Below are 23,591 nucleotides of genomic sequence, written 5' to 3'. Positions count from 1 at the left end.
TTTATCGCACACTCACCCCAGCCTCGTATAATGGGTTGTTGAAATCGGACTCCACAGTGATGGGGCTGTAGGAATGGGAGGCCGGGAAAGAAAAGCCAAACAGGGACTTCCCTTGAAATCTGCAGGAGAAAATCACCAACGAGAGAGAAAGGGTTAACTTAAGCATCTATTAAAGGGCAACTCCACTTACCGTGAACTTGCCCTTTAAGAATAAGCCACACCCCCTAAGTAAATGTATTTGCATAAAGTATTAGACGGACCTTCTTTTCTTATACATATATCTATGCCGATATGGTATATAACATTGTATCCCCAGAAAAAAGGGGCGGAGCCGTGACTTCCCATGGAGGAGGACTGAAGACTCACTTGGTGTAATAGATGTAGATGCCGCCTATTAGGAGGATGACCAGGATGATCGGCAGGAAAATGGCCAACGCAATATTGCCGCCCTCCATCTGGTGGGAAGGGTCTGTCGTTTGTGCGACTGGAAGAGGAAGAGAGGACGGTTATATAGCCAGGAAAACGGGGGGTGCACTTACTTATTCTGGATGTAGGGACCACCAACCTCATGAAGATGATGATGGGTAATGATCGGGTGATGATTGGCACAAGACATAAGCAAATGATGGGGGTGACATTTATGGGGGTGACGTGTTTGGGTGGCGGGGAGGTCAGGACAGACGGCGGCGTGTTCACACCTTCCAGCTTCCGGTCGTCCAGGAGCTCCTCGTATGCAACTAAAAAGAGAGAGGAGAGAGTGAGTGCCGAGCGCAGGCGGTGATCGGGCCGGGGGCAGGCGGTGATCGGGCCGGGGCGAAGGCGGTGATCGGGCCAAGGGCATTGGGGAGAAGGCGGTGATCAGGCCTGGGCGAAGGGGAGAAGGCGGTGATCAGGCCGGGGCGAAGGGGAGAAGGCGGTGATCAGGCCGGGGCGAAGGGGAGAAGGCGGTGATTGGGCCGGGCAGAAGGCGATGATCAGGCCGAGCACAGGCGGTGATCGGGCCGGGGAGAAGGCGGTGATCGGGCCGGGGAGAAGGGGAGAAGGCGGTGATCGAGCTGGGGAGAAGGCGGTGATCAGGCCGGGGCGAAGGGGAGAAGGCGGTGATTGGGCCGGGCAGAAGGTGATGATCGGGCCGAGCACAGGCGGTGATCGGGCCGGGCAGAAGGTAGTGATCGGGCCAGGGGCAGTGGGGAGAAGGTGGTGATCGGGCTGAGTGCAGGCGGTGATCGGGCCATGGCTGGCGGGGAGAAGGTAGTGATCGGGCTGAGCGCAGGCGGTGATCGGGCCAGGGGCAGTGGAGAGAAGGCGGTGATCGGGCCAGGGGCAGTGGGGAGAAGGTGGTGATTGGGCTGAGCGTAGGCGGTGATCGGGCCGTGGCCGGTGGGGAGAAGGCAGTGATTGGGCTGGGGGTAGTGGAGAGAAGGCGGTGATTGGGCCAAGCGCAGGCGGTGATCGGGCCGAAAACAGCGGGGAGAAGGCGGTGCTCAGACCGGAGGTGGAGGAGAGAAGGCAGTGATTGGGCTGAGCGCAGGTGGTGAATGGGCCAGGGGCGGCAGGGAGAAAGCGTTGATCAGGCCAGGGCTTGTGGAGACAAGGCGTTGTTGGGGTCGGGGGTGGCGGGGAATAGGCAGTGATCGGGCTGAGCGCAGGCAGAAGGCGGTGATCTGGCCGGGGGTGGGGGTGGGGTAGAAGGCGGTTATCAGACCGGGGGCCGTAGGGAGACGGCAGCTCTCACTTTTGCAGAGAGGAGGTTGGTTCGTCCATTGGGACGGGTGTCCGGGCACACAGATGATGGTCACCTCTCCGATCAGCTCGAAGCCCTCGTAGCAGAAGAAGCGGAGCGCCTCCCCGGCCTGGTAGTGGTGCTTATACAGAGTCTGGTAGCCGTTCTCCGGGACGCCGGGGTTTAGGCACGGCTCGTACTTCACTAAAAAAAGTATAGATATAGATAGAGGCAGACAGAAGTGTAATTACTCTACCAAACATAACCACTGGGGGGCGCTTGTAATGGGCTCAGAGATGAGTCTGCCCAAGGTCAGGGCGATGGCGGCGGCGGTGGTCCAGCTGCTGCATGTGGGGGCACCGGGGAATTACCGGCTATAAATACAACCTGCAAGTCTGAGCATCGTGTGATACAGAGGACACTGGGACATAGAGAAGGACGCACAGCACAGCGCCCCCGTCTGACCACAGAGGCCTAATGCAGGGCAAGAAACGGAGGTGAACAGGGCTTAAAGGGGTATTCTCCATTACTATATCCCCCTTGTTCTCACTGCCGATGCCGTTCCAGCGAAGTCAATCAGCGGCCACTAATGGGCTCCAAAGCTGACCTAATGTCCCAGGAGCTCCAGCAACGTAGTATGACGCCGGCATCGGAGGTGAGGACAGGACGGTATCACTTTAAATGGGGGAGTATTGTCATTGAGAAGGGATTGTCCGAGTAGTGCAGAGCCCCTTAGCTGCCCCCCTCCGAAGTAGCGTCACTTTTATTATAGGATATCAACAAACTGTAATAAGTAGCAGCAGAATTATGAATACAGCTCTGAAGCATAACATATAAGTAATGCATTACATCCATTAATAAAGAACTCCTTTAAGGAGGTATTCTCAGGTAGAGTCTTGAGCAGCTCAGAGCTCTGCAGTCTCCTCACTTCCTGGTTTCGGGGGGGGGAGGGTTCTGCTCCGTGAGTGACAGCTCTGATGAGTAGCTGAGCTATACTATTCATAGAACTATAAAGCTCAGCACAAGTTGTGCTATAACACATTCTCCTATGAAACGTATGTATGGAGTTTACACTGCTATCACTGTATTTACACATAAATATAACATGGCATTTGAACAAGCACATAGCTACAGAAAGTGAGAGCCCTGATTAAAAGATCTGCTCTGAGAGAAGATGATGCTGTTGGGTGGTGATTAATAACGGCAGCTTACCAGGAGCTGCGCAGCTAACTGCTGTATTCAAGTGGAGAGAGCTGACTAGGATGTTAGGAGTTAACTCCTCTCCTGCGCACTCTTTGGTCTGGGCTGGCATTAGCAGCTGAGTTGCTTGAAAACAAGCTGTACACTATGAAAGACAAAAGCTCCCACATCAGTTAACTCTTATCCTGCGCACTCTTTGGTCTGGGCTGGCATTAGCAGCTGAGTTGCTTGAAAACAAGCTGTACACTATGAAAGACAAAAGCTCCCACATCAGTTAACTCTTCTCCTGCGCACTCTTTGGTCTGGGCTGGCATTAGCGGCTGAGCTGTTTGAAAACAAGCTGTACACTATGAAAGACAAAAGCTCCCACAGCAAGAGAATAACAGCAGATAGAAAAATCAGGTCAATTGCAAACTTGCTTATTTTCGTGCTTTCTAATACAGCAATGTAACAACATGAGGTTACCCCTTTAACGATGGCCGTCGCCTCTATTATAATGAGGAGGCCGTGAAAGGTGATTATTTTCAGCCAATCAGGGGGGATTGCAGCTTTGCATGTAGGGTGCACTTACTTTTCACCCCTGTATTGGAGACTTGTGGAGCTGGATATCGCCTCCGTCGCTTTGCTTATGTTACTTACGGACACATTTAGGGATCCTGTCGCTCCATTTGGGGGTTCCAGTGTCCCGGTTGTAGCAGGTCAGGATTTCGCTGCCTTCCAGCGTGTAGCCCTCATTGCAGGAAATGTGGACGTGAGAGCCGATGGGAAAGCGAGGGTCGAAGGCTCTGCGGACGCCGTTTGCGATCTCTCCGGGGTCAGCGCAGTTTAAGACTATGGAGAAAATGAGACGGGGTCATCCCAGGGGGGCCCCAGGTATTAGGGGCAATGGCGGGCTCCGTCACTCACTCTTTTCGCAGGTGGGAGGCGCGTTGCTCCAGGACAGGTCCCACTGGCAGGTCAGTATGTCCGATCCGATGATGTCATACCCGGGTTCACACTGATAGGTCACCACTGTGCCGCGGATCAGATCGGGGTGTGAGGACGTCTTCCACCCGGACTGGATTTCGGGTAAGGCCGAGCACGTGTCGTTCCGTGGCACCTCTAGGGGGAAGAGGAAAGATCTGGAACTGTGCGTCACGTGGATGTAGAGAAACAGCGAGGAGGCCGAAATCAGACCCAGGAACCCACGAGAAGACCGAGGCGTAGAGAACCTGACTCCTCCAACACCAGGTCTATGCTCCAGTCACATCCAGAGCTGCGCTCACGTAAAGCAATGAGTGGTGGACGGGGGGCCCGGTCAGGGGCCAGCTCTACCTTTGAAGTGGATGATGAATCCTTGGCTCAGGCTGAACACGGGGTCGTTGGGGTCAGACTGGAACTGTAGGGTCACGTCATTGGCGGAAGAGAAGAGGTTAAACCGCTGGTGAACCCCCATGTACTGTCCTAGGACCCGCGCGGTGAGGTCATCACCGTCATAGACCGTCAGCGCATCACTGCGGCGGATGTTCAGTCTGCACGGAACAAGGCAGGAAGAGGTCAGTATGGCAGCCGGCGGGTATGGGGCAGATGTGGCGGTATAATGGAACGGGCGGGTCACAGCCGTATCATGTGCAATATGTGAGTATCATGTGTACTCTGTCAGTATCACACCGGATATGTATCATGTGCAATATGTGAGTATCATGTGTGCGTGGTCTGTGCATTATATACAGCGTACACCCTCAGTTTCCCTCCAATCTCTATACCGACACATCTGCAGGTTTTCCCTCCGCTCTCTATACAGACACATCTGCAGGTTTTTCCTCCGCTCTCTATACAGACACATCTGCAGGTTTTCCCTCCACTCTCTATACAGACACATCTGCAGGTTTTTCCCTCCACTCTCTATACAGACACATCTGCAGGTTTTCCCTCCGCTCTCTATACCGACACATCTGCAGGTTTTTCCTCCGCTCTCTATACAGACACATCTGCAGGTTTTCCCTCCGCTCTCTATATAGACACATCTGCAGGTTTTCCCTCCACTCTCTATATAGACACCTCTGCAGGTTTTCCCTCCACTCTCTATACCGACACATCTGCAGGTTTTCCCTCCGCTCTCTATACAGACACATCTGCAGGTTTTCCCTCCGCTCTCTATACAGACACATCTGCAGGTTTTTCCTCTGCTCTCTATACAGACACATCTGCAGGTTTTTCCCTCCGCTCTCTGTACCGACACATCTGCAGGTTTTCCCTCCGCTCTCTATAAAGACACATCTGCAGGTTTTTCCCTCCACTCTCTATCAAGACACATCTGCAGGTTTTTCCTCTGCTCTCTATACAGACACATCTGCAGGTTTTTCCCTCCGCTCTCTGTACCGACACATCTGCAGGTTTTCCCTCCGCTTTCTATACAGACACATCTGCAGGTTTTTCCCTCCACTCTCTATCAAGACACATCTGCAGGTTTTTCCCTCCACTCTCTATACAGACACATCTGCAGGTTTTCCCTCCACTCTCTATACAGACACATCTGCAGGTTTTTCCCTCCGCTCTCTATACAGACACATCTGCAGGTTTTTCCCTCCGCTCATTATACAGACACATCTGCAGGTTTTTCCCACCGCTCTTTATAAAGACACATCTGCAGGTTTTCCCTCTGCTCTCTAAACAGACACATCTGCAGGTTTTCCCTCCGCTCTCTATATAGACACATCTGCAGGTTTTCCCTCCGCTCTCTATATAGACACATCTGCAGGTTTTCCCTCCGCTCTCTATACTGACACATCTGCACGTTTTCCTTCCGCGCTCTATACAGACACATCTGAAGGTTTTTCCCTCCGCTCTCTATACAGACACATCTGCAGGTTTTCCCTCCGCTCTCTATACAGACACATCTGCAGGTTTTCCCTCCGCTCTCTATACAGACACATCTGCAGGTTTTCCCTCCGCTCTCTATACAGACACATCTGCAGGTTTTCCCTCCGCTCTCTATACAGACACATCTGCAGGTTTTTCCTCTGCTCTCTATAAAGACACATCTGCAGGTTTTTCCCTCCGCTCTCTGTACCGACACATCTGCAGGTTTTCCCTCCGCTCTCTATAAAGACACATCTGCAGGTTTTTCCCTCCACTCTCTATCAAGACACATCTGCAGGTTTTCCCCTCTGCTTTCTATACAGACACATCTGCAGGTTTTTCCCTCCACTCTCTATCAAGACACATATGCAGGTTTTTCCCTCCACTCTCTATACAGACACATCTGCAGGTTTTCCCCTCCACTCTCTATACAGACACATCTGCAGGTTTTTCCCTCCGCTCTCTATAGAGACACATCTGCAGGTTTTTCCCTCCGCTCATTATACAGACACATCTGCAGGTTTTTCCCACCGCTCTCTATAAAGACACATCTGCAGGTTTTCCCTCTGCTCTCTATACAGACACATCTGCAGGTTTTCCCTCCGCTCTCTATATAGACACATCTGCAGGTTTTCCCTCCGCTCTCTATATAGACACATCTGCAGGTTTTCCCTCCGCTCTCTATACTGACACATCTGCAGGTTTTCCCTCCGCTCTCTATATAGACACATCTGCAGGTTTTCCCTCCGCTCTCTATATAGACACATCTGCAGGTTTTCCCTCCGCTCTCTATACAGACACATCTGCAGGTTTTTCCCTCCGCTCTCTATACAGACACATCTGCAGGTTTTTCCCTCCACTCTCTATATAGACACATCTGCAGGTTTTCCCTCCGCTCTCTATACAGACACATCTGCAGGTTTTCCCTCCGCTCTCTATACAGACACATCTGCAGGTTTTCCCTCCGCTCTCTATACAGACACATCTGCAGGTTTTCCCTCCGCTCTCTATACAGACACATCTGCAGGTTTTTCCTCTGCTCTCTATACAGACACATCTGCAGGTTTTTCCCTCCGCTCTCTGTACCGACACATCTGCAGGTTTTCCCTCTGCTCTCTATAAAGACACATCTGCAGGTTTTTCCCTCCACTCTCTATCAAGACACATCTGCAGGTTTTCCCCTCTGCTTTCTATACAGACACATCTGCAGGTTCTTCCCTCCACTCTCTATCAAGACACATCTGCAGGTTTTTCCCTCCACTCTCTATACAGACACATCTGCAGGTTTTTCCCTCCACTCTCTATACAGACACATCTGCAGGTTTTTCCCTCCGGTCTCTATAGAGACACATCTGCAGGTTTTTCCCTCCGCTCATTATACAGACACATCTGCAGGTTTTTCCCACCGCTCTCTATAAAGACACATCTGCAGGTTTTCCCTCTGCTCTCTATACGGACACATCTGCAGGTTTTCCCTCCGCTCTCTATATAGACACATCTGCAGGTTTTCCCTCCGCTCTCTATATAGACACATCTGCAGGTTTTCCCTCCGCTCTCTATACTGACACATCTGCAGGTTTTCCCTCCGCTCTCTATACAGACACATCTGCAGGTTTTCCTTCCAGTCTCTATACAGACACATCTGCAGGTTTTCCCTCCTCTCTCTATACAGACACATCTGCAGGTTTTTCCCTCCTCTCTCTATACAGACACATCTGCAGGTTTTCCCTCCACTCTCTATCAAGACACATCTGCAGGTTTTCCCTCTGCTTTCTATACAGACACATCTGCAGGTTTTTCCCTCCACTCTCTATCAAGACACATTTGCAGGTTTTTCCCTCCACTCTCTATACAGACACATCTGCAGGTTTTTCCCTCCTCTCTCTATACAGACACATCTGCAGGTTTTTCCCTCCGCTCTCTATACAGACACATCTGCAGGTTTTTCCCTCCGCTCTCTATATAGACACATCTGCAGGTTTTTCCCTCCGCTCTCTATACAGACACATCTGCAGGTTTTTCCCACCGCTCTCTATAAAGACACATCTGCAGGTTTTCCCTCTGCTCTCTATACAGACACATCTGCAGGTTTTCCCTCCACTCTCTATATAGACACATCTGCAGGTTTTCCCTCCGCTCTCTATATAGACACATCTGCAGGTTTTCCCTCCGCTCTCTATACTGACACACCTGCAGGTTTTCCCTCCGCTCTCTATACAGACACATCTGCAGGTTTTCCCTCCACTCTCTATACAGACACATCTGCAGGTTTTCCCTCCTCTGTCTATACAGACACATCTGCAGGTTTTCCCTCCACTCTCTATACAGACACATCTGCAGGTTTTCCCTCTGCTCTCTATACAGACACATCTGCAGGTTTTTCCCTCCGCTATATGTCTTTATAAAGAAAGAAGGGAAAAACCTGCAGATGTGTCTTTATAGAGAGCGGAGGGAAACTTCTGATTTCAACTGTATGTGTGGTCTGTGCATTATGTGTGGATCATAGCTGTAGAAATTAGACCCCAGATTCCTCACATTTCTATCTCCAGCAGCACCCTCCGGTCCTCTTGCACATGGATTCCCCATACACAGTCCTGGCCCTTTGCATAATTCTGGGGCCAATCAGGAGACAGGATCACCCCGGCTGGTTCAGAGATCTCTCCTCCACACAGTGCTGAGAAAAGAGAGAAGACGCCACAAAGTACAGTCTGTTATATACATCTGATCAATAAAGGGGTACAGGATATTGCCACTGACACTTGGGGTACAGATATTGCCACTGACACTCGGGGTACAGATATTGCCACTGACACTCGGGGTACAGATATTGCCACTGACACTGGGGGTACAGGATATTGCCACTGACACTTGGGGTACAGATACTGCCACTGACACTTGGGGTACAGATATTGCCACTGACACTCGGGGTACAGATATTGCCACTGACAATGGGGGTACAGGATATTGCCACTGACACTCAGGGTACAGATATAGCCACTGACACCGGGGGTACAGGATATTGCCACTGTACCACTGGGAGATGTTGATCTCCCCAAGGTCAACCATCTTTACCTATGCAGATATTACCACTGACACTGGTTGTACAGGATATTGCCACTGACACTCGGGGTACGGATATTGCCACTGACACTCGGGGTACAGGATATTGCCACTGACACTCGGGGTACAGATATTGCCACTGGCACTCGGGGTACAGATATTGCCACTGACACTTGGGGTACAGATATTGCCACTGACACTGTGGGTATAGATATTGCCACTGACACTGGGGGTACAGGATATTGCAACTGACACTTGGGGTACAGATATTGCCACTGACACTCGGGGTACGGATATTGCCACTAACAGTGGGGGAACAGATATTGCCACTGACACTGGGTGTACAGGATATTGCCACTGACACTGGGGGTACAGATACTGCCACTGACACTCGGGGTACAGATATTGCCACTGACACTCGGGGTACAGATATTGCAACTGACACTTGGGGTACAGATATTGCCACTGACACTGGGGGTACGGATATTGCCACTGACACTCGGGGTACGGATATTGCCACTGACACTGGGGGGTACAGGATAATGACACTGACACTCGGGGTACGGATATTGCCACTGACACTGGGGGTACAGGATAATGACACTGACACTGGGGGTACAGGATAATGACACTGACACTCGGGGTACGGATATTGCCACTGACACTCGGGGTACGGATATTGCCACTGACACTGGGGGTACAGGATAATGACACTGACACTCGGGGTACGGATATTGCCACTGACACTGGGGGTACAGGATAATGACACTGACACTGGGGGGTACGGATATTGCCACTGACACTGAGGGTACAGGATAATGACACTAACACTCGGGGTACGGATATTGCCACTGACACTGGGGGTACAGATATTGCCACTGACACTGGGGGTACGGATAATGCCACTGACACTGGGGGTACGGATATTGCCACTGACACTCGGGGTACGGATATTGCCACTGACACTCGGGGTACAGATATTGCCACTGACACTGGGGGTACAGATATTGCCACTGACACTGGGGGTACGGATAATGCCACTGACACTGGGGGTACGGATATTGCCACTGACACTCGGGGTTTAGATATTGCCACTGACACTGGGGGTACGGATATTGCCACTGACACTGGGGGTACAGGATAATGACACTGACACTGGGGGTACGGATAATGCCACTGACACTGGGGGTACGGATATTGCCACTGACACTCGGGGTACGGATATTGCCACTGACACTCGGGGTACAGATATTGCCACTGACACTCGGGGTACGGATATTGCCACTGACACTGGGGGTACAAGATAATGACACTGACACTGGGGGTACGGATATTGCCACTGACACTCGGGGTACGGATATTGCCACTGACACTGAGTGTACAGGATATTGCCACTGACACTCGGGGTACGGATATTGCCACTGACACTGGGGGTACGGATATTGACACTGACACTGGGGGTACGGATATTGCCACTGACACTCGGGGTACGGATATTGCCACTGACACTCGGGGTACGGATATTGCCACAGTGATATTTCCGGTACACAGCACTGACATTTTGGGGCCACACGGGGCGGCTCTCTCTGACATTAGGACTTTTTTTCTGATATAATGTTGAGGGGTTTTTTTTTTGCTTTCATCTCTTCTAGTCGAGTAAGAGTTAATCGGGAGCCCTACATTAGTTACCATGGCAACTGGAAATTGCTAAGAAACTTGTCAGCCCCCCCCCCGCCTTCACGCCTCGCACGCGGTGAGGTACGTGCGGAAAACCGTCATCGGGTGCAGGACCCTGAATGGGGCATGGCGCCCCTAGGTGGCCTAACACTACGGCCCTGACAGACGGTCACCCCGCGTCCCCTCACCCGTCCTGAGATCTGGGGGCCGCTCAGAACCCAGTATAACCAGTGACACATTGCTGACCGTACTGGCGGCACAGATTGGCACAGGGTGGCGGCCTGCGATGGGGGGTCAGACATGGGGCACAGAGGGATGATGGCTACTTATCTCCGCTCTGGGGGTAACGCCCGCTGACCCCTCGGCGTGCTGTGGAGTGCAGGGTCAGTATGGCAGAGGTGGGGGTCTCTTACCTTTGCACACGGGCTCGCTCTCGTTCCAGTGGGGGTCGGTGGGGTCCACACACTCTATGACGGGGGGCCCCTGTTCCAGCATGTACCCCGCATTACATGAGAAGGAGACCAGGGTCCCCGGAGAGAAGAGGGGGTCCGTGGTGCTGAAATTGCCATGGGCCAGGAACGGCTCGTAACATCGAGTCTCCGAGAACACTGGAGAGGAAGGACAGTAAGTGAGAGGCCGCCAGAGGCCGGATGGACTACTACTCCCAGCAGCACAGGGCGAGGACTCGTCAGCCATATTGAGCCTTTAACACTCAGTCACATCCGGAGCTGCAGCACAGTCCTGCTGCCTCGCTGTTAGCTCTCAGGACCTCGCATAGTCCTGGTGCCTCGCTGTTAACTCTCAGGACCTCGCACAATTCTGCTGCCTCGCTGTTAGCTCTCAGGACCTCGCACAGTCCTGCTGCCTCGCTGTTAGCTCTCAGGACCTCGCACAGTCCTGCTGCCTCGCTGTTAGCTCTCAGGACCTCGCACAGTCCTGCTGCCTCGCTGTTAGCTCTCAGGACCTCGCACAGTCCTGCTGCCTCGCTGTTAGCTCTCAGGACCTCGCACAGTCCTGCTGCCTCGCTGTTAGCTCTCAGGACCTCGCACAGTCCTGCTGCCTCGCTGTTAGCTCTCAGGACCTCGCACAGTCCTGCTGCCTCGCTGTTAGCTCTCAGGACCTCGCACAGTCCTGCTGCCTCGCTGTTAGCTCTCAGGACCTCGCACAGTCCTGCTGTCTTGCTGTTAGCTCTCAGGACCTCGCACAGTCCTGCTGCCTCGCTGTTAGCTCTCAGGACCTCGCACAGTCCTGCTGCCTCGCTGTTAGCTCCCAGGACCTCGCACAGTCCTGCTGCCTCGCTGTTAGCTCTCAGGACCTCGCACAGTCCTGCTGCCTCGCTGTTAGCTCTCAGGACCTCGCACAGTCCTGCTGCCTCGCTGTTAGCTCTCAGGACCTCGCACAGTCCTGCTGCCTCGCTGTTAGCTCTCAGGACCTCGCACAGTCCTGCTGCCTCGCTGTTAGCTCTCAGGACCTCGCACAGTCCTGCTGCCTCGCTGTTAGCTCTCAGGACCTCGCACAGTCCTGCTGCCTCGCTGTTAGCTCTCAGGACCTCGCACAGTCCTGCTGTCTTGCTGTTAGCTCTCAGGACCTCGCACAGTCCTGCTGCCTCGCTGTTAGCTCTCAGGACCTCGCACAGTCCTGCTGCCTCGCTGTTAGCTCCCAGGACCTCGCACAGTCCTGCTGCCTCGCTGTTAACTCTCAGGACCTCGCACAATTCTGCTGCCTCGCTGTTAGCTCTCAGGACCTCGCACAGTCCTGGTGCCTCGCTGTTAGCTCTCAGGACCTCGCACAATTCTGCTGCCTCGCTGTTAGCTCTCAGGACCTCGCACAGTCCTGCTGCCTCGCTGTTAGTTCTCAGGACCTCGCACAGTCCTGCTGCCTCGCTGTTACCTCTCAGGACCTCGCATAGTCCTGCTGCCTCGCTGTTAGCTCTCAGGACCTCGCACAGTCCTGCTGCCTCGCTGTTAGCTCTCAGGACCTCGCACAGTCCTGCTGCCTCGCTGTTACCTCTCAGGACCTCGCATAGTCCTGCTGCCTCACTGTTAGCTCTCAGGACCTCGCACAGTCCTGCTGCCTCGCTGTTAGCTCTCAGGACCTCGCACAGTCCTGCTGCCTCGCTGTTAGCTCCCAGGACCTCGCACAGTCCTGCTGCCTCGCTGTTAACTCTCAGGACCTCGCACAATTCTGCTGCCTTGCTGCTAGCTCTCAGGACCTCGCACAGTCCTGGTGCCTCGCTGTTAGCTCTCAGGACCTCGCACAATTCTGCTGCCTCGCTGTTAGCTCTCAGGACCTCGCACAGTCCTGCTGCCTCGCTGTTAGTTCTCAGGACCTCGCACAGTCCTGCTGCCTCGCTGTTAGCTCTCAGGACCTCGCACAGTCCTGCTGTCTTGCTGTTAGCTCTCAGGACCTCGCACAGTCCTGCTGCCTCGCTGTTAGCTCTCAGGACCTCGCACAGTCCTGCTGCCTTGCTGTTAGCTCTCAGGACCTCGCACAGTCCTGCTGCCTCGCTGTTAGCTCTCAGGACCTCGCACAGTCCTGCTGCCTCGCTGTTAGCTCTCAGGACCTCGCACAGTCCTGCTGCCTCGCTGTTAGTTCTCAGGACCTCGCACAGTCCTGCTGCCTCGCTGTTAGCTCTCAGGACCTCGCACAGTCCTGCTGTCTTGCTGTTAGCTCTCAGGACCTCGCACAGTCCTGCTGCCTCGCTGTTAGCTCTCAGGACCTCGCACAGTCCTGCTGCCTTGCTGTTAGCTCTCAGGACCTCGCACAGTCCTGCTGCCTCGCTGTTAGCTCTCAGGACCTCGCACAGTCCTGCTGCCTCGCTGTTAGCTCTCAGGACTTTGCACAGTCCTGCTGCCTCGCTGTTAGCTCTCAGGACCTCGCACAGTCCTGCTGCCTCGCTGTTAGCTCTCAGGACCTCGCACAGTCCTGCTGCCTCGCTGTTAGCTCTCAGGACCTCGCACAGTCCTGCTGCCTCACTGTTAGCTCTCAGGACCTCGCACAGTCCTGCTGCCTCGCTGTTAGCTCTCAGGACCTCGCACAGTCCTGCTGCCTCGCTGTTAGCTCTCAGGACCCCGCACAGTCCTGCTGCCTTGCTGTTAGCTCTCAGGAGCTTGCACAGTCCTGCTGCCTCGCTGTTAGCTCTCAGGACCTCGCACAGTCCTGCTGCCTCACTGTTAACTCTCAGGACCTCGCACAATTCTGCTGCCTCCCTGTTACCTCTCAGGACCTCGCACAATTCTGCTGCCTCGCTGCTAGCTCTCAGGACCTCGCACAGTCCTGCTGCCTCGATGTTAGCTCTCAGGACCTCGCACAGTCCTGCTGCCTCACTGTTAGCTATCAGGACGTCGCACAGTCCTGCTGCCTCGTTGTTAGCTCTCAGGACCTCGCACAGTCCTGCTGCCTCACTGTTAGCTCTCAGGACCTCGCACAGTCCTGCTGCCTCACTGGTAGCTCTCAGGACCTTGCACAGTCCTGCTGCCTCGCTGTTAGCTCTCAGGACCTCGCACAGTCCTGCTGCCTCGCTGTTAGCTCTCAGGACCTCGCACAGTCCTGCGGCCTCGCTGCTAGCTGTCAGGACCTCGCACAGTCCTGCTGCCTCGCTGTTAGCTCTCAGGATCTCGCACAGTCCTGCTGCCTCGCTGTTAGTTCTCAGGACCTCGCACAGTCCTGCTGCCTCGCTGTTAGCTCTCAGGACCTCACACAGTCCTGCTGCCTCACTGTTAGCTCTCAGGACCTCACACAGTCCTGCTGCCTCGCTGTTAGCTCTCAGGACCTCGCACAGTCCTGCTGCCTCGCTGTTAGCTCTCAGGACCTCGCAAAGTCCTGCTGCCTCGCTGTTAGCTGTCAGGACCTCGCACAGTCCTGCTGCCTCACTGGTAGCTCTCAGGACCTTGCACAGTCCTGCTGCCTCGCTGTTAGCTCTCAGGACCTCGCACAGTCCTGCTGCCTCGCTGTTAGCTCTCAGGACCTCGCACAGTCCTGCTGCCTCGCTGCTAGCTGTCAGGACCTCGCACAGTCCTGCTGCCTCGCTGTTAGCTCTCAGGACCTCGCATAGTCCTGCTGCCTCGCTGTTAGCTCTCAGGACCTTGCATAGTCCTGCTGCCTTGCTGTTAGCTCTCAGGACCTCGCATAGTCCTGCTGCCTTGCTGTTAGACTATGTGCGCACGCTGCATCTTTGTGATGACCACAAAGATGTACATTTTTGGCCCCAAAAAAATCGCACCTACCGCAAATACGCATCCAAAAAATGCATGCATTTTGCCGTGTTTTTGCTGTTTTTTAAGTTAAATCTATTGATAGATAGAAAGAACATATAGAATAGAGAGAAATAAATAACAGAATAGCTGGATAGATAGAGCGATAGCTAGCTTAGCCAGCTGTGTTTTTTATCTATTTTTTGGTAAAAAAAAATGACGTGGGGTTCCTCTATTTTTATAAAACCTGCCAAGGTACAGCAGACAACTGGGGGCTGATATTATTAGGGTGGGAAGGGTCATGATTCTTTGGCCCTTTACAGCCTAACAATAGCAGCCCAAAGCCACCCCAGAAGTGGCGCATTCACTAGATGCGCCGATTCTGGAGCTGGACCTGGCTCTTCCCATTGCCCTGGTAGTGGCAATTAAGGTAATAAGGAGTTAATGGCAGACCACAGCTGCCACTAAGCCCTAGATTAGTAATGGGAGGTGTCTATGAGACCCATCATCACTAATCTGTAGGTGGAAGTAAACACAAACCCCCCAAAAAATCCTTTAGTTGAAATAAAAGACAAAAAGCCCCCTCTTTCACCTCTTTATTAACCCCCATAATAACCCTGTAGGTCTGGTGTAATCCACACGAGGTCCCACGACGCTTCCACCTCTGCTACATATCTGAAGCTGACAGCGAGTGCCATAGAACATGACTGCCTGCTGTGAGCTCCACGCAGCAACTGAAGGGAGCCGCACGGACAGCGGTGACTTCAGTCCTTCACCTGTGACAGCAAATAAGGCCGCGACTGAAGTGAGCAGCGTGATTAGCGGTGATGTCACTCAGGTGAAGGACTCCAGCTGTGGCCACGGCTAACCTGAATGACGTCACCGCTCATCGCACGGCTCACTTCAGTCGCTGCGTGGAGCTCACAGCAGGCAGTCATGTTCTATGGCGCTCGCTGTGAGCTTCAGATGTAGCAGAGATGGAAGTGTCGTGAAACCTCGTGTGGATTACAGCGGATCGGCAGGGGTGCTTTTAGGGTTAATAACGTATTGAAAGAGGGGGCTTTTTATCTTTTATTTCAAATAAAGGATTATTTTGGTGTTTGTGTTTATTTCTTTTCCCTTACAGATTAGTGATGGGGGTCTCATAGACATCTACCATCACAAATCTAGGACTTAGTGGCTACGATGGGCTGCCATTAACCCATTATTGCCCCGATTGCCACCGCACCAGGGCAATTGGGAAGATACAGGTAAAGTGTCGGGACTGTCGCATCTAATGGATGCGGCAATTCCAGGGGTTGCAGGCTGATATTTTTAGGCTGGGGGGTGCCCAATAACCATGGGTATCCCCTGCCTGAGAATACCAGTACCCAGCTGTCAGGTTTTATCTGTGCTGGTATCATAAAATGGGGGGATCCTATGCCAATTTTTTTATTTATTTTACTGTACGATATAGACCCGCCCACCAGCCCACCATTGTCTGTGATTGGAAGCCTCAGACACGCTGTCACTCAGTGTGGGGGCTCGTCTGACTGCAACCAATCACAGACGCCAGTGGGCGGGGAAAGCAGTGAATATGTATGAGCCTAATGAGAGGCCTGGGAAGAAGAATGAGCGGCCGCAGCAGCGCGACAGCTGCCCCGGTGAATTGGTAAGTATGAAGCGCTTAAACACGCTGCGTGCGCACATAGCCTTAGCTCTCAGGACCTCGCGCCTTGCTTCTGACGCTCCCGGCTGGATCAGCGTCTGCCCTAAGGTGCAGGGTGTGCATCAGTCAGATGAGAATGTTACAGCCAAGCGCTGGAGATGGAACCGCAGCTTCGGATGTAACCGGAGAAAGAATAGTACAAGGAATATATATACAGTCACCTTCATAGCGCAGGCTGAGGAGCAGGGGGACGGCGGGATTCTCAGACACCAGCTCAATATACAGGGACTGAGCATCACTCAGGAGACCCCTCTCCGGGGCATCATCTATATCGGAATCATAGATGAGGGGGGACAACGTGGAGCTTCCAGAGTGAACCACCAACCTGGGGGGGACAGAGGGGTCACATAAGAATATATACATGAGAACCAGAGAGCTGGAGATATTGGGGGCGACCAAAACTCACCGGTCATTGTCCTCGTCCAGTGACACCCGCTCAAAGTGCAGGTGAAGCCGCTGCCCCTCGGACGCCTCAATCAACCAATGGCAGCTCAAGTTATTCCCGTGATGCGTAGTAACGTCAGGAGAGACGATGCGTCCGACGGTGGCATTACGTATAACACCGCCACAGGTCGCTACACAAGACATAGAACAGTATGGTACGCCAGGTAATGTCACCTCACTATAACCTGCACTGATCCTGCATTATACTCCAGAGCTGCACTCACTATTCTGCTGGTGCAGTCACTGTGTACATACATTACTGATCCTGAGTTACCTCCTGTATTATACTCCAGAGCTGCACTCACTATTCTGCTGGTGCAGTCACTGTGTACATACATTACATTACTGATCCTGAGTTACCTCCTGTATTATACCCCAGAGCTGCACTCACTATTCTGCTGGTGCAGTCACTGTGTACATACATTACATTACTGATCCTGAGTTACCTCCTGTATTATACCCCAGAGCTGCACTCACTATTCTGCTGGTGCAGTCACTGTGTACATACATTACATTACTGATCCTGAGTTACCTCCTGTATTATACCCCAGAGCTGCACTCACTATTCTGCTGGTGCAGTCACTGTGTACATACATTACATTACTGATCCTGAGTTACCTCCTGTATTATACCCCAGAGCTGCACTCACTATTCTGCTGGTGCAGTCACTGTGTACATACATTACATTACTGATCCTGAGTTACCTCCTGTATTATACCCCAGAGCTGCACTCACTATTCTGCTGGTGCAGTCACTGTGTACATACATTACATTACTGATCCTGAGTTACCTCCTGTATTATACCCCAGAGCTGCACTCACTATTCTGCTGGTGCAGTCACTGTGTACATACATTACATTACTGATCCTGAGTTACCTCCTGTATTATACTCCAGAGCTGCACTCACTATTCTGCTGGAGCAGTCACTGTGTACATACATTACATTACTGATCCTGGTGCAGGACTTTATGTATCCCTCCTCTATTTTCTCACCTGTACAGATTGGAGGTTTTCCGCTCCACTGAGGGCGGGTGATGTTGAGACAGACAAGGGAATCTGCACCTTTCAGTGTGAAACCAGGAGCACAGTGAAAGTTGGCGGATCCTCCAGGATGGAGGTCTGTGACCGTGACCTCACCATTTTCAGGTCGGAGTGGAAACATACAGCTCAAGACATAGGCTGAAAAGAAAAAGAACCGCAATCACCTCTCCAATGACAACCATAACCCTAACAGTATTGTGCGACATCAGCCATGTCTTATATGTACAAGAATATAACTACTATAATACTGCCCTCTATGTACAAGAATATAACTACTATAATACTGCCCCCTATGTACAAGAATATAACTACTATAATACTGCCCTCTATGTACAAGAATATAACTACTATAATACTGCCCCCTATGTACAAGAATATAACTACTATAATACTGCCCCCTATGTACAAGAATATAACTACTATAATACTGCCCCCAATATACAAGAATATAACTACTATAATACTGCCCTCTATGTACAAGAATATAACTACTATAATACTGCCCCCTATGTACAAGAATATAACTACTATAATACTGCCCCTATGTACAAGAATATAACTACTATAATACTGCCCCCAATATACAAGAATATAACTACTATAATACTGCCCCCTATGTACAAGAATATAACTACTATAATACTGCCCTCTATGTACAAGAATATAACTACTATAATACTGCCCCCTATGTACAAGAATATAACTACTATAATACTGCCCCCTATGTACAAGAATATAACTACTATAATACTGCCCCCAATATACAAGAATATAACTACTATAATACTGCCCTCTATGTACAAGAATATAACTACTATAATACTGCCCCCTATGTACAAGAATATAACTACTATAATACTGCCCCCAATATACAAGAATATAACTACTATAATACTGCCCCCTATGTACAAGAATATAACTACTATAATACTGCCCCCTATATACAAGAATATAACTGCTATAATACTGCCCCCTATGTACAAGAATATAACTACTATAATACTGCTCCCTATGTACAGGAATATAACTACTATAATACTGCCCCTATGTACAAGAATATAACTACTATAATACTGCTCCTATGTACAAGAATATAACTACTATAATACTGCCCCCTATGTAAAAGAATATAACTACTATAATACTACCCCCAATATACAAGAATATAACTACTATAATACTGCCCCTATGTACAAGAATATAACTACTATAATACTGCCCCTATGTACAAGAATATAACTACTATAATACTGCCCCTATGTACAAGAATAGAACTACTATAATACTGCCCCTATGTACAAGAATATAACTACTATAATACTGCCCCATATATACAAGAATATAACTACTATAATACTGCCCCCTATGTACAAGAATATAACTACTATAATACTGCCCCCTATGTACAAGAATATAACTACTATAATACTGCTCCTATGTACAGGAATATAACTACTATAATACTGCCTCTATGTACAAGAATATTACTACTATAATACAGCCCCTTATGTACAAGAATATACCTACTATAATACTGCCCCTATGTACAAGATTATAACTACTATAATACTGCTCCTATGTACAAGAATATAACTACTATAATACTGCCCCTATGTACAAGAATATAACTACTATAATACTGTCCCCTATGTACAAGAATATACCTACTATAATACTGCCCCTATATACAAGAATATAACTGCTATAATACTGCCCCCTATTTACAAGAATATAACTACTATAATACTGCCCCCTATGTACAAGAATATAACTACTATAATACTGCCCCTATATACAAGAATATAACTACTATAATACTGCCCCCTATGTACAAGAATATAACTACTATAATACTGCCCCCAATATACAAGAATATAACTACTAAAATACTGCCCCTATGTACAAGAATATAACTACTATAATACTGCCCCTATGTACAAGAATATAACTACTATAATACTGCCCCTATGTGCAAGAATATAACTACTATAATACTGCCCCTATGTACAAGAATATAACTACTATAATACTGCCCCCTATATACAAGAATATAACTACTATAATACTGCCGCCTATGTACAGGAATATAACTACTATAATACTGCCTCTATGTACAAGAATATTACTACTATAATACTGCCCCTTATGTACAAGAATATACCTACTATAATACTGCCCCTATGTACAAGAATATAACTACTATAATGCTGCCCATATGTACAAGAATATAACTACTATAATACTGCTCCTATGTACAAGAATATAACTACTATAATACTGCTCCTATGTACAAGAATATAGCTACTATAATACTGCCCCTATGTACAAGAATATAACTACTATAATACTGCCTCCTATGTACAAGAATATAACTACCATAATACTGGCCCTATGTACAAGAATATAACTTCTATAATACTGCCCTCTACGTCCAAGAATATAACTACTATAATACTGCCCCTATATACAAGAATATAACTACTATAATACTGCCCCTATGTACAAGAATATAAGTACTATAATACTGCCCCTATGTACAAGAATATAACTACTATAATACTGCCCCCTATGTACAAGAATATAACTACTATAATACTGCTCCTATGTACAAGAATATAGCTACTATAATACTGCCCCTATGTACAAGAATATAACTACTATAATACTGCCCCTATGTACAAGAATATAACTACTATAATACTGCCCCTATATACAAGAATATAACTACTATAATACTGCCCCCTATGTACAAGAATATAACTACTATAATACTGCTCCTATGTACAAGAATATAGCTACTATAATACTGCCCCTATGTACAAGAATATAACTACTATAATACTGCCCCTATATACAAGAATATAACTACTATAATACTGCCCCTATGTGCAAGAATATAACTACTATAATACTGTCCCTATATACAAGAATATAACTACTATAATACTGCCCCTATATACAAGAATATAACTACTATAATACTGTCCCTATATACAAGAATATAACTACTATAATACTGCCCCTATGTACAAGAATATAACTACTATAATACTGCCCCTATGTACAAGAATATAACTACTATAATACTGCTCCTATGTACAAGAATATAACTACTATAATACTGCCCCCTATGTACAAGAATATAACTACTATAATACTGCCCCCTATGTACAAGAATATAACTGCTATAATACTGCTCCTATGTACAAGAATATAACTACTATAATGCTGCCCCTATGTACAGGAATATAACTACTATAATACTGCCCCCTATGTACAGGAATATAACTGCTATAATACTGCCCCTATGTACAGGAATATAACTGCTATAATACTGCCCCCTATATACAATAATATAACTGCTATAATACTGCCCCTATGTACAGGAATATAACTGCTATAATACTGCCCCCTATATACAAGAATATTACTGCTATAATACTGCCCCTATGTACAAGAATATAACTACTATAATACTGCTCCTATGTACAAGAATATAACTACTATAATACTGCCCCCTATGTACAAGAATATAACTACTATAATACTGCCCCCTATGTACAAGAATATAACTGCTATAATACTGCTCCTATGTACAAGAATATAACTACTATAATGCTGCCCCTATGTACAGGAATATAACTACTATAATACTGCCCCCTATATACAAGAATATAACTACTATAATACTGCCCCCTATGTACAGGAATATAACTGCTGTAATACTGCCCCTATGTACAGGAATATAACTGCTATAATACTGCCCCCTATATACAATAATATAACTGCTATAATACTGCCCGTATGTACAGGAATATAACTGCTATAATACTGCCCCCTATGTACAAGAATATAACTACTATAATACTGCCCCTATGTACAGGAATATAACTGCTATAATACTGCCCCTATGTACAGGAATATAACTGCTATAATACTGCTCCTATGTACAAGAATATAACTGCTATAATACTGCCCCCTATATACAAGAATATTACTGCTATAATACTGCCCCTATGTACAAGAATATAACTACTATAATACTGCCCATATGTACAGGAATATAACTGCTGTAATACTGCCCCTATGTACAGGAATATAACTGCTATAATACTGCCCCCTATATACAATAATATAACTGCTATAATACTGCCCCTATGTACAAGAATATAACTGCTATAATACTGCCCCCTATGTACAAGAATATAACTACTATAATACTGCCCCTATGTACAGGAATATAACTGCTATAATACTGCTCCTATGTACAAGAATATAACTGCTATAATACTGCCCCTATGTACAGGAATATAACTGCTATAATACTGCCCCCTATGTACAAGAATATAACTACTATAATACTGCCCCTATGTAGAGGAATATAACTGCTATAATACTGCTCCTATGTACAAGAATATAACTGCTATAATACTGCCCCTATGTACAGGAATATAACTGCTATAATACTGCTCCTATGTACAGGAATATAACTGCTATAATACTGCCCCTATGTACAGGAATATAACTACTATAATACTGCCCCTATGTACAAGAATATAACTACTATAATACTGCCCCCTATATACAAGAATATAACTACTATAATACTGCTCCTATATACAAGAATATAACTACTATAATACTGCCCCCTATGTACAAGAATATAACTACTATAATACTGCTCCTATGTACAGGAATATAACTACTATAATACTGCTCCTATATACAAGAATACAACTACTATAATACTGCCCCCTATATACAAGAATATAACTACTATAATACTGCCCCTATGTACAAGAATATAACTACTATAATACTGTCCCTATGTACAAGAATATAACTGCTATAATACTGCCCCTATATACAAGAATATAACTACTATAATACTGCCCCCTATATACAAGAATATAACTACTATAATACTGCTCCTATGTACAAGAATATAACTACTATAATACTGCCCCCTATGTACAAGAATATAACTACTATAATACTGCCCCCTATGTACAAGAATATAACTACTATAATACTGCCCCTATGTACAAGAATATAACTACTATAATACTGCCCCTATGTACAAGAATATAACTACTATAATACTGCCCCCTATGTACAGGAATATAACTGCTATAATACTGCCCCCTATGTACAAGAATATAACTACTATAATACTGCCCCTATGTACAAGAATATAACTACTATAATACTGCCCCCTATGTACAGGAATATAACTGCTATAATACTGCCCCCTATGTACAAGAATATAACTACTATAATACTGCTCCTATGTACAAGAATATAACTACTATAATACTGCCCCCTATGTACAAGAATATAACTACTATAATACTGCCCCCTATGTACAAGAATATAACTACTATAATACTGCCCCCTATGTACAAGAATATAACTACTATAATACTGCCCCTATGTACAAGAATATAACTACTATAATACTGCCCCCTATGTACAAGAATATAACTACTATAATACTGCCCCTATATACAAGAATATACCTACTATAATACTGCCCCCTATGTACAGGAATATAACTGCTATAATACTGCCCCCTATGTACAAGAATATAACTACTATAATACTGCCCCCTATATACAAGAATATAACTACTATAATACTGCCCCCTATGTACAGGAATATAACTGCTATAATACTGCCCCCTATGTACAAGAATATAACTACT

General features: G+C 48.0%; 1 protein-coding gene across 1 annotated transcript in view; it reads right to left on the bottom strand.

Moving 5' to 3' along the window:
- Positions 1-23,591, bottom strand: part of SEZ6L2 (seizure related 6 homolog like 2) — a 47,501-nt gene that overhangs the window by 1,257 nt on the left and 22,653 nt on the right. The window contains exons 6-17 of the mRNA XM_075318574.1: positions 17,840-18,025; positions 16,809-16,977; positions 16,564-16,727; positions 10,915-11,109; positions 8,300-8,438; positions 4,238-4,434; positions 3,830-4,024; positions 3,563-3,754; positions 1,736-1,927; positions 699-737; positions 367-484; positions 17-119 (exon numbers count right to left, since the gene is read on the bottom strand). Coding sequence (XP_075174689.1) covers positions 17-119; positions 367-484; positions 699-737; positions 1,736-1,927; positions 3,563-3,754; positions 3,830-4,024; positions 4,238-4,434; positions 8,300-8,438; positions 10,915-11,109; positions 16,564-16,727; positions 16,809-16,977; positions 17,840-18,025 — 1,889 coding nt within the window. The remainder of the gene's footprint in view (positions 1-16; positions 120-366; positions 485-698; positions 738-1,735; positions 1,928-3,562; positions 3,755-3,829; positions 4,025-4,237; positions 4,435-8,299; positions 8,439-10,914; positions 11,110-16,563; positions 16,728-16,808; positions 16,978-17,839; positions 18,026-23,591) is intronic.

This window comes from Anomaloglossus baeobatrachus, chromosome 7 (genome assembly GCF_048569485.1).
Source record: "Anomaloglossus baeobatrachus isolate aAnoBae1 chromosome 7, aAnoBae1.hap1, whole genome shotgun sequence".
In the NCBI taxonomy this organism is placed as follows: domain Eukaryota; kingdom Metazoa; phylum Chordata; class Amphibia; order Anura; family Aromobatidae; genus Anomaloglossus; species Anomaloglossus baeobatrachus.
This window is presented reverse-complemented; position numbering and strand designations above follow the sequence as displayed.